Consider the following 11,323-nt stretch of genomic DNA (forward strand, 5'->3'; position numbering starts at 1 on the left):
CATCAAAGGAAGTAGAGAGGGCAAAGTTTTCTTCTCTTTTATGAAATGTGGAGTCCAGACTCCAAACTAAACGTCACATTGCTAGTGCTAACTGCTATAACACGTTCTTCGTTAAACCCGTAAAAGTAAATAAAACCCTACTAATAAAAGGCACAACTTGGCATCTTCATCATGTCCCCCACCCACGGGCGGAGCCAAGTATTTTGGTGGACTGTGGAGACACCTTAGACAAGAAAAGACAACCCTCCTCGTGTGTGGCGACATCCTCTTTTTTCCGTTCACCTCAGAACTTTAGAGAGCCATGCGATAAAAAAGCCTGAAACCACCACCACGAGGATGATCTACACATTCCACACACAATCTAGCTACCCGCCATCTGATAGATGCATGGCCTCAATTGGCAACTTCATACTCGACGAAAGCTGGACTGTCGACAGTCGACCCAGAAAATCCATCTCCCAGGATTCACACAGTAAGCAATAATAGCATGTTAATTTTGACTTTGATTGCAGTGCATCGAACCGGTCCTCCAAGGCTCCAACTCCCAGAATCCGTTTAAGATGTATCAGCGAGTTCCAACAGGCTGCTTCTATTTTACTCGAGAATCGATTCAAGGGCCGGGCCAACCGGATGAGGCTCTCCATAGACCATAGTCAACAAGCAACGTCCAGGCCAACCCCGGAAGCCAGAATATGCAGTTAAAAAGTCTGGTTGGCGTTTGCTTCATCAGCGAGAGCGAGGTAGGATCAAACACACAACCAGATCGATCTATGTTCGATGCAAGTCATTCCACTCTTTTCTTGGATAGAACTAATAATTCCAAGAGGGAACCGAAGCGAGAACACGAATAGCCGAATAACAGAACAAATTAACCAACCATTTCTACCTACACAACACAGCATTATAAGGTACGATACAAGTTCTACGGATAATTGTTCATCTAAAACACTGAAAATCTAGTCAAATGAACCACTGATCCAATGAAAAACGTTCAACTTCTCGTCCACGAGAAATTCAATTGGTGAAGTTGTGACCAACCTATGAAGGTTACAATACGTACAGAGGGAGGAGATGTGGCAGTTGCCCACGGGCTTGATGATTTTATGAACAACATAAATATTATACCAACTTTCTTCAGTAACAAGACTTTTTATTAAATTGCAAATCTCAAGTAATATAAAATTGCCATGCAGTAATACATAGTGTTACAAATACAATACGTCACAAAGGTAACAAATGTTATCCCTTGCCCTCACGAGTCACGCCTCACCCCATGAATTGAATTGTACAAGTTGGCAAGTTGCCTTGAACTTGAAATGAATCTCGTGCCATCTTCTCCCTTGCGTTTAAAAATATTCTTTTTTCCTCTTTTCCCCCCCCTAACTCCTAAGATGGTTCATTTCCGGCTTTTTTATCTGACCAAGAAAGCAAATGAACATACCCCTGTCAATAATTTAATATGATGAGATACAGATAAGGTACAAAGATCTCTTGTTGTAGCTAGCAGTATAAATAAAATACTAAAAGATATTGAATAATTGTACTTGAATACATTTAACAACTTCAACGTTTTAAGATCAAACCCTCAAGCTCAAGCATCTAAACAGATATTTTAATGGTGATGACAATTATGGGTTGCCAGGAGACAAAGGTAATCTACCTAATAAAAAGAAGGTTATTTTTTACAAAAGAAAAATATAATTATATAAAGAATAGAAGAAAAAACAATGTCCAGAATCATTTTAAAGACTTTTTATGAACACGTTGGCCCACTTGAGCCCAGAGATTCTTCTTTAATTTTCTTTCTCCCTTGATTGATCATTTATATATGTAAATAAATAACAACCACTCAAAATTGCACGAGATATTAATAATATATTTCATTGCACCATGCAAGAGCTGGCGAAGACCAAAATGGACAATGAGGAGGGCCCACAGGACTGCTGATTACTGATTAGTAATGGAAGAATCATCAAGCAAGTAGGTCCTCAGAGAGAGAGAGATGACTTGAGTGAGCACTATCTACTAAGAATGCCTGATATGCAATAAATTCGTACCTTGTTGCACCACGAGAAGGCAATCTGCCCGTGATCCCGTCGTCTGTTTTGGGACCTAGGCCGATTTAAAAACCATACTTCAGTGAGAGTCTGTTAGTAGGTCTCCATTTTAGCCTATATTTCAACAGCGCGAGGCCTCAAAAAATAACAGAGTTCCTCATCCAACAAAGTCACGCAGCAATTGGCCTCCTATGTCCTTTCCAAAATGGCGATTTTGTGCTTCAAAACCACCCATCACAAATCCTTGGTTGCTTGTTTCAAGGCCGAAGCGGTGTGCTATGTTCATTGAAAAAGGTTCTGAAAAGCCTATTCCATTATTCTGTCGGAGGCCCAGTGTTAGAGAAACTCCGCTGTTTACACCCATGGTGTTGACACCGATACCGACCTGGTGATGATTATTCGATGGATTGTGGTATGAGAAGTTTACTGCTTCATCAGTTCCGTTGACTGCTGGGGGAAAATCATTTCTGGTGCGCTTGGAAGGGGGGTCTTGAATCTTCTGACCGGAGCTGTTTTGGGGTTGTTTAGCAGAGGATATCGTATTCCCAGATGGATGATCTACTGGCTTGTCAACATTCCGTCCCTCTGCTTCTGATACCTTTTGAGCTTGTCGTGTTTCAAGCATGTGTATCTCTTCCACCATTGGCTTCCAGAGTCTAACTCGTGCATTGATGAACCAGTTGGAAACCTGCTAAAAACAATCATTCTTAATACACTGCATGCAATACTGTTCTTGAGAACAATACAAACATATTATACAAGCTCCACAAGAAGATAAGAGAGAACCACAGGCCCATATAGTCAATAAAAACTTCATGGAGGAAGCCAACTTAATCGATGATGCCAAGCACAGCGAGTCTATTTTGCATTCACGGAGCAAATTATTAATGGAAAAAAAGTATCCAAAGGTTCATCTACAGTATGGTTAATGGAAAGCGTAGGTTAGCATATTTGACTCCAATATCAGTTCATATAACCCCAAAACCCTCAATTTATATGGTTGCAACCCCACAAGGCCTCTGCTCTCCCCTCTTCTCCCTTCCTGATGGAACGAATTTCTGGATCATTTTTTTTGAATTAAACAAAATTTAATGGATAACGTCACTTAAGAAAGCTTGAATACAAGATGGAGTAAAGGGAATCCATAAAATGAGTGAACACATATGTCCAAACCAAGTTGTCTATCAGACTGGATTGCCACATGATTCAGAAACAAGTGGGAGTCATCTAATTGAAATGTTGGACTACCTTCTGGGCACAAATGTCTGGATCTATGCAAATTATATTTGTATGCATACATACAAATGGATGGATAGTAAAAGAGAGGGAAGTGAAATGCAAATATTTAGTTGCAATTAGCTCAGTAATACAAGGAATTGACAGATTATAAAGGGATGGCGCACCTGACTCCTTGTTAGACCTGTCTGCCTAGCCAACATTTGTTTGTCCGTATCAGTTGGATAGCTGAAATGTAAAAATTTGATTTTCAGTTATGTTACAGGATCAGACCAACATAACTGCATCTCAGAAAGGAAAATAACCAAATTCTAGATCCCTCTTTCTTTGAAAGTACAATCTGCTAACATAAGGCATAATAAATTGAAAGATACATGTTCCACAATAGAAAGGGTTGACAAGTCACTTACGGGTGTAGGAAATGTTCAAATAACCATGCCCTCAGCACAGCTACTGCACGCTCAGGAAGGCCTCTTTGGGGGCGCCAAATATGTTGGTGTTCAACAACACCAGAGTTGAGGACTGGCCTTTGGCAATGAAATCCTCGTTCCATGGCCCCAAACGCTGGATTTCCATCTTTTTCATAGGACTGCTCTCCAAGAGCTTTGCTCATGAAACGGATTTGGTCGGTAATGGCAATTTTCAAGCATTTGAAATGCTTTGACATGGTTTTGAGAGCAAATGAAGTATATGGAGCTGCATTGCCAAGGCCTGGAACAGATTCAAATGATGCAACAATTGCTTGCATCTGTTGGTAATACTGCTTGTACCTCCTGAACACCTACAGGATGATGAAAGAGAAATAAAATTATGAAAAAGATTTGTGAGGTTGATACTTAGATGAAATCAAAAGTGAAAAAAGATGTTGGTACAATTAATTATATTGATGCAATTTAATGTTTTGGATAAACTAGAACACTAACTATAATTCATAATTTGCCATCTGAAAGGCCAAATAACAAAGCATGTTGCAGACCTACAATTGAATACAATTTCAGTGGGCTATTTTCATGGGGGAAATTAATGAACATATCATGCATGCACACCATTGAAGGGGAGGAGGCACAACAGATAGGAGATAGCTGCATGCTAAGTCACTGCATAACCATCCCTAGTGGGTAATTTGCAACATTCCCACAGTTAGATATTAACGGGAACGAAAATGCAATGAATAGAACAATTTAGCACAACAAAAAGCACAAGCAACTCAAAATAGCAGAGTTCATCCAAAAAATCTGACCAATACTCCTCATGGAAGTGTCATTCACACCATGAAGGTACTTGACTCCCTCATTTGATTTTTTTTTTTTGTGATAAAAATAACATGGTCAGAATTAAAAACAAAATGAAGCTTACTGAATAAGGGCTCTTTTCTCTTTGTGTTAGAATCATCAAAGCCTCATGTAATGTAGTTACATGTAGCCAGAAACTTCAATTTATGGATATGACCAACCTTCAAACCTTATTGCCCATTAAAGAAAACCTGTTTAGGTGATGTTGGATAGGGCTTCTCCATGACATGGGTAAGGTTCAGTTTGGAATGAATACAAATACAAATATGTACAGTACAGTGCAAATACATACAAAATAGAAGGTTTTGCACTCTACATATTTGTATTCGTACTCTTTCCAAACTGAGCCTAAGATTCAAAATCATCAATTGATACAAAATTGAGTTGGGTAAGTACATATCAAGACCTAGAATGCTGGCCTAATTTTTATTTCTGGTACTCAGCCTACATTTGGATTCCTTGTTCTTGCCACTGCACTATGAAGATCCCAAAGCTTATTTTCAAAACATATCCAAGAATTCATCCTAGGCCATAGCAGACCTTTAAATATAGAAGCATTCTGAAAAGTTGCATAAAATTACATATGATACATTTTTCAAAGGAATAAATAATACTATAATAGTCTCAATTCAAAATAAAAAGGACCAGCAAAGACAAAATTCTCAGAATGGATAAACCAAGCCACCTACCCCATAAAACAGAAAGAAAAGAAGCAGAAAAGCCAAAAAACAATTAATCACCAATGGTTCTCTAAAGGTAAGATAAAGCAAACTTTAGGAATATTAAAACCATTGTCTACTTGTGGTTGTAAGATCCAACCATATATCATGTTACCAAAAAACTTGATGAGCTCCACATATATTGTCACTTAATAAATTGAGAAGTTCCATATTACATTTCCCTCACTTAAATTAATTGTCGACGGCAATTATGAAGCAAAATGTCAAAACATTCCTTGGCTTTAATCGAGATGACAGATAAAAGCTGGATCAGGAGATATATATCAAATAAATGACTTGTGTCTCTCCTTCACCAATAGTTGATTCTCTAGTTGATAATTAAGATAATGGTAGTCCTCAGAAATGAGATAAACACCATATTTTTGAAAGACGTTGGAAAGAAGTGATCCACTGAGTCTTTCATGGACAAGATAAGTTCCAATATTTGCATGAACTGACAATCTGACATGTCGATTCTTCATGACTGTTGAATCATCACTATAAATTTCTGTTCTAGATTAAAAATATTAGAAATTTAATGCCTAGGAAATTCTGCTACTTTGCCCCTTGTATGCTATTCTCTTAGTATCTGATATCAAAATAGAAAAGCCAACTCTCCTCTTTGCAGGTCAAAATGACAACACTGGTAACAAGATTAAATATATAGAAATGAAGTCAAGGTCAAGAGGGTAAACCATGCCCACCAGAGATACTTCTTCCATGGGCGAAAAGAGAAGTGTACACTGCCAAAACAATATCATTTGCGGAGACCTACAAATCATCTTCAATTCTAATAATACCAAATCAGTTTCTCATTATGCCTGCCCTCCACCTAATGATATTCCAAATGCAAGACCAATCAATGTTGTAATAAACAAAAGTTGGCCCTTCCTTCCAATTGTTGCAACTAATTTGAAATTATATATATACCCAGAAACATTGGAAAACGTTCAAAAGCAAGCCAACTCTCATTCCAGGTGCAAACCCTTTTTAATATTTGTAAAACCACATCCATCCCTAGCAGCTTAACTCATGATGACCTGCCACTTTGACCCATCAAATTAACCCCCAGTGAATTTTAATTTGATGAAAACCCACATGATTGATTACCACTTATATGATTCCAGTTGATTGGTTACAAGTTTTGCCGCCTACAACAAGGGGATATAAATACAAAAGGAGGAACTATGGAGCTTGCCATGGAACACATCTCAAATTTGTTATTTAATTTGACAAGGCTAACGAAAATGGGTAAATGATAGTACTTTTGGTTAGGGCGTATATAATAAAAATAAGAAATCCCATTTGGACCATGGAAAGAAACTTTACCCTTGTACCATGGTAACTATATCACCACTCCCGGGGTCCTAGTTGACCACGAGAAGAACCATGGACCATGGAAAGAGCGTCCAACAATTTTGGTATGAACCATGAAAACCCACGAGACTTTCCAGACTTTTTGATGCTTTGGAGCATAAATCTTTTCAAATGGATACCTTGAGCCTGAGCCGCTTTACGCACGTTACAATTCCAAAGTCCAAACTTGGAGATCTAAGGTTTTCATCAGCCTTTATGGCACCAAACTTTGTGCATATATTCCTTTCTATCACCTTTCCCAAAAAGATGAGATTTTGATCCCCATAACCATAATAACCATAGACCTTGCAAACAAGCATCTATGCCACTATGTCCAATTTGTTAAGCTGCAAAACACCACCCACTACTGATTCAAAAGAAGCAATACATATATAGACTTAAAAATTTTCTTTCTTCTTCCTCTTTCCTCTTTTTATTAATAGTTAGATCTTCTATACAGGATTTACTAGTCAAATTAGACACCGTTGATTCTACAGTAACACAATGCAAAATTTGGAAGGACAGAAAAAGAAGAGAGATCAGAGAGGAAAAACATCGCCAATTGGAGAAGCTGAAACCACATATCTCTATAATAATTAAGGCCTAGCTAATACCAAATTACTCAAGGCATCACAAAGAGACGGAGCCAAAAAAATAAACTCATACCTCATCGAGCATCGATATTAGTCTTGTCTTCTTCCTGCGATGCTCGCCACGATCTCCGCTACTGAGTGGATCATCAATAATTTCACTTGGGCTGAAGTTTTCCACGGAAGGATCCATCAAAGACGAGTCTCCACAGCTTCTTTCAGCATAAATTCCCCGACCCACACCACAAAGTTCCTCCAAGAGCTGCTGAGCAGGCTTCAAGAACCTCGATCCCTTCAAAATCGAAGCGTAGCCCGTAAACGGGCCGAGAGGGGCTGAACTCCGCAATACATCGTTGGACGTCGAAGCACCACCAACTCCTCGAACTATAAACCCTCCGATACTCTTGTCACCGAGCATAGCAGGCTCGTAGCGTGGCAAATTCAATTCTAGAGGAAGATTCTGTGGGCGAGTATGGTGAGAAGATAGAGATAAAGACAAGCCTTGTCCAGTGGTGGTCGAATCAGGGGCCATCGACAAGGTCTCCGGCTTAAAAGCCACCACGTCGCCGCCATGAAACGAGTGATCAAAATCTCTCAGGTTCTGTGAGGTATAAAGAAATGAATTGGTGTTGATATCCTGAATGGAACTCGGGTTCAAGGCAAGGGAAGACTGTGGATCCAAATAAGGGTGATGAGACGAAGACGATGAGGAGCAGGCATTGATAAACCCCCCAACGTAGCCTATCAAATTCCCTCCTTCTTCCTTGACAACGCAAGCTGGGTTTTGCTTGCAACCATCCCCAGCTCCACCACCAAGTGGGTTGTCGTTGTGGTGGTGAAACTCAGATGCACCAGCGTTGGCGCACGTTAGCATATCAGATGGAAGAAGAGATGGATCGTAAAGAGGGAGCAGACCTGCGCACCCGTGAAGGGTAGCTGATGCTGTTGCTTCTTCGCAAGTGGGATGGTTCTGAGCGACAACTCTAAGCTTGTCTCTTCTACTCTGCTGCGGGACGTGAAAGGGCTCGAAACCCTCCGCCATGATTGAAGCTTATTGTCTTCGCTTCGAGAAAAATAAAAGGGAAGGGAAGAAAAAAGAGAGAAGGGCCGGGAAGAGACAAAGTAATGGAAATTTGGAAGACTTTCAATGGAGGGGAGAGAGAAGGCCCAGAGCAGAGATGTAGAAGAACAAGAAAAAGGGTGAAAGAGATGGGGCGACAGTGACGATGAAAGGAAAGGTTATCATGATCTTCTGGGCTGCAAAAATGGCAGTCTGGCGCAGGTTAGCATCAGAAAAAACAGTAAGCAGTGGGTCGACGTAGAGTGTGGGATATTGGTTGGTTGTGGGAGTTTTGTGGTTGTTCTGTCACTAACACCAACACATTACAAGCACACCTTCCCAAGTGATGTGAGAATAGGGTCGGAGGGGGGAGGGGGGAGGGGGGAGGGGGTGTGGGTGTCTTGTTCTTGCTGCATAGGGCTTCGAGAAACCGGACGACCACCGGCTGTTTCCGGTAATATTTATGTTCACTGACAAAAATTTTGATTTGCTTTTGTTGTCACTGCTCACTCTGCAAACAGTATAGCTACTACACCTATCAAAAGAGAGAAAATAGAAACAGTTCTCTTTAAGTAAACTTTCAAAGAAATTAATTAATATTTCGTTTATGACGCATCACGCACGTGAGAAGAGGCTGATTGAACTTTGGTTGCCGTTCAGAATACTTATCCGTCATCCCCCCAAGCCCAAAACGGCGCTTTCTCTTTTTCGTTCTACTATCTCACATTCTCACGTTACGAGGTAAAAAATAATTACCACTTTTTTTACTTGTATTATTTTTTTACTCCGAGTGAAAATAGTAAAAATTAAATCGTTATGAATTCGGATCAGTGGACTTGCAGTTTGAACGCGGTCTTTTCTGAACTGACTAAAATGGCCCTCAGAACTCAGAAGTACGTACTCTCCCACAACTCTGACAATACGTTACCAAAACTTCACCTATAATTTAATTTAATTATTTAAGAGTCACGCATTAACAATCTGCTTTTTCCCTTTTGGACAAGGATGATTGAAGGAGATTATAATTAATAAATAAAAGAGGGAATTACTTGGGATTACCTATTAAGTGAGCTTCTTTGGATGCTAATTTCTTGTTAATCTGAGTTTCCGAATTGGGTCTTTTCATGGATTCTCCAATCATCCCTGTGGTGAATACTGAATAGTGATTTTGTATCTCTTCGTAAGGATTAAGGAATTCTACCCACATAGATCCCTCTATAGTCCAGTAGGGAAAAGCGTAAACGCTTCAAATCTCTCCCTCAATCACCCACTTAAACCTTCATATTAAGAGAGGCAGACCCAAAATCAAAATATGAGAGAAAAATGTCAACCGATTGGGTATTTGTGGTTGGGGTGTTTAAGAGAAAAAAAAAAGAATTATTTCTAAGAAGATTATGTCAAAAAATTTCCAACAGAAAGTTTAATAGGAGAAACTTTAATCGTCAGCTGAATTACTTTTTAACTATCGTAAGATTAGTCATCAAAAAAGATAGATTAATAAAAGCTAAAGCATAAATTATCTCTTTTTTAAAGCCTTTTATTAACTTAATTAGTAGCAGAAAAAAAGGAAGTTGGTAAAGTTTGACTATAACTGATTAACGATTATATAATAGTTCCTTAATTCATTAGCTTAAATAAAAAAAAAAAGAAGAATAAGTTGAAACATCAAATCAAGGAGTTAAAGTCAGGATTAATAAATTAATTAAGTACCATGAAGCGAATGACTTCGGGTGAGAACATATATATAACTAGCTAGGAGCCTAGCAGCAGCAGTAGTGGTAGTAGACGTAGAAATTAAGAAAGATAGGGGCATTTTGGCCAGTTAATTGATTTAAACATGTTTTACCGCTACTTCCCAACAAAACAAAAGGAATTAATTAACCACGAGGGACTTCAATCATATCGACGTGGCTCGTATCTGACACATTAATCAGTTCATTTGACGTCATTATGCTGTCGTACCTCCATCACCTCCGCTCTCTCTTCTCTTTCTCTACCTCAGAGAGCCTGGGTGAGAGAGAGAGAAGAGATCTTTTGCTTGAGGGAGCGCCCGAGTTTGCCGTCGCTCGACGAAACGGAGGTTCCAGTTTTCTGAAAACTGGAAAGATAACTCCGTACGAAACATACAAAGACCGCTCCCCGACTCCCAAAAAATAAAATTATTTTTTGGAAAAAAGTATTTTAGTTTTCGGAAAACAGCAAAGAGATATTCTTTTTCACTCACGGGAAAGAAGAAGCTTGAAAGTGAGGACTGTTGGGTGCGTCATCTTTATGCGTGAAAAGATTTCCCACACGGTACTACTCGCTGCCAGTACCACAATCTCTCCATTTCAAAAAATATATATAAATATATAAATTTAATTATCTTCACAAAATAATAGAACAATAAAAAATAAGAAAACATTTTTTTTTTAATTTTCCAAATGCATTAAGGGTTTCTCTATTTTTCTTCCTCCCTTGTTCCTTCCCAATGTGAAGTACTGGTAATAGATTCGTAGTGAGAATCTGTCATTGGAGGGTGAACGAAGCTTATCCTCAGATGTCAAGCGTTGGACTGCAACCTTTTCATGTTCATGGTCCACCCTCAGCTGGATTTTCTCTCTTTGTAAGGACCTTCAGATTGGAATCTTTAATCTTTCTCATCTTGACGTATTCCCAATTTGTATTTCTGCACCTTTTTTGCCTTCATCGGTCAAGTATCTGGTCCGATGGTTTTAACGCTGGGGGAGTACAAATGCCAACTTTGGCTGTTCCCTGGTGGGCCCTACCACGACCTCAATTGGGTGGTATTGGGCCTACATACTTGGGCCTTGGCGTTGGCTTTAGAGGACCGTGGATTGGATGGATTCGGTTGAGCATTTGAGTGGAAGGAATCCACCAACAAATGGAGATTGGAGAATGAAGTGAATCGATTACGGGGCTTTTTGGTAATTTGAATTTGCATTTGCATGGATGAAGATAGGATTCATGAATTGTAAAATGCACATACTATTACATGGATTCACGCATACAG

The 11,323-nt window shown here is 39.3% G+C and overlaps 1 protein-coding gene across 2 annotated transcripts; it reads right to left on the bottom strand.

The window, feature by feature from the left end:
• Positions 1–1,129: 1,129 nt before the first annotated feature.
• On the bottom strand, positions 1,130–8,908 carry LOC148870681 (BEL1-like homeodomain protein 9). 2 transcript variants are annotated; one of them, XM_088974012.1, is made up of 5 exons: positions 7,327–8,908; positions 3,704–4,074; positions 3,461–3,521; positions 2,058–2,745; positions 1,130–1,415 (listed from the first exon to the last, which is right to left on the bottom strand). In XM_088974012.1, the coding sequence occupies exons 1-4, from the start codon at positions 8,290–8,292 to the stop codon at positions 2,215–2,217; spliced, it is 1,929 nt and encodes a 642-aa protein (XP_088830138.1). In that variant the 5' UTR covers positions 8,293–8,908; the 3' UTR covers positions 1,130–1,415; positions 2,058–2,214. The 2 variants fall into 2 exon arrangements, with proteins under 2 accessions (XP_088830138.1, XP_088830139.1); XM_088974013.1 differs by having other exon boundaries at positions 1,130–1,443.
• Between the last annotated feature and the right edge of the window lie 2,415 nt (positions 8,909–11,323).

Source organism: Nelumbo lutea, chromosome 2 (genome assembly GCF_056320005.1).
Source record: "Nelumbo lutea isolate HS-2025 chromosome 2, American lotus-T2T, whole genome shotgun sequence".
Classification (NCBI taxonomy): domain Eukaryota; kingdom Viridiplantae; phylum Streptophyta; class Magnoliopsida; order Proteales; family Nelumbonaceae; genus Nelumbo; species Nelumbo lutea.

Excerpts from the sequence above, each read along its gene's own strand:
- LOC148870681 (XM_088974012.1), bottom strand. The coding sequence starts at position 8,292 with ATGGCGGAGGGTTTCGAGCCCTTTCACGTCCCGCAGCAGAGTAGAAGA. Across the intron at positions 4,075-7,326 it reads TAATATCGATGCTCGATGAG|GTGTTCAGGAGGTACAAGCA; the intron begins GTATGAGTTTAT and ends ATCATCCTGTAG. Across the intron at positions 2,746-3,460 it reads CAGGTCTAACAAGGAGTCAG|GTTTCCAACTGGTTCATCAA; the intron begins GTGCGCCATCCC and ends TGTTTTTAGCAG.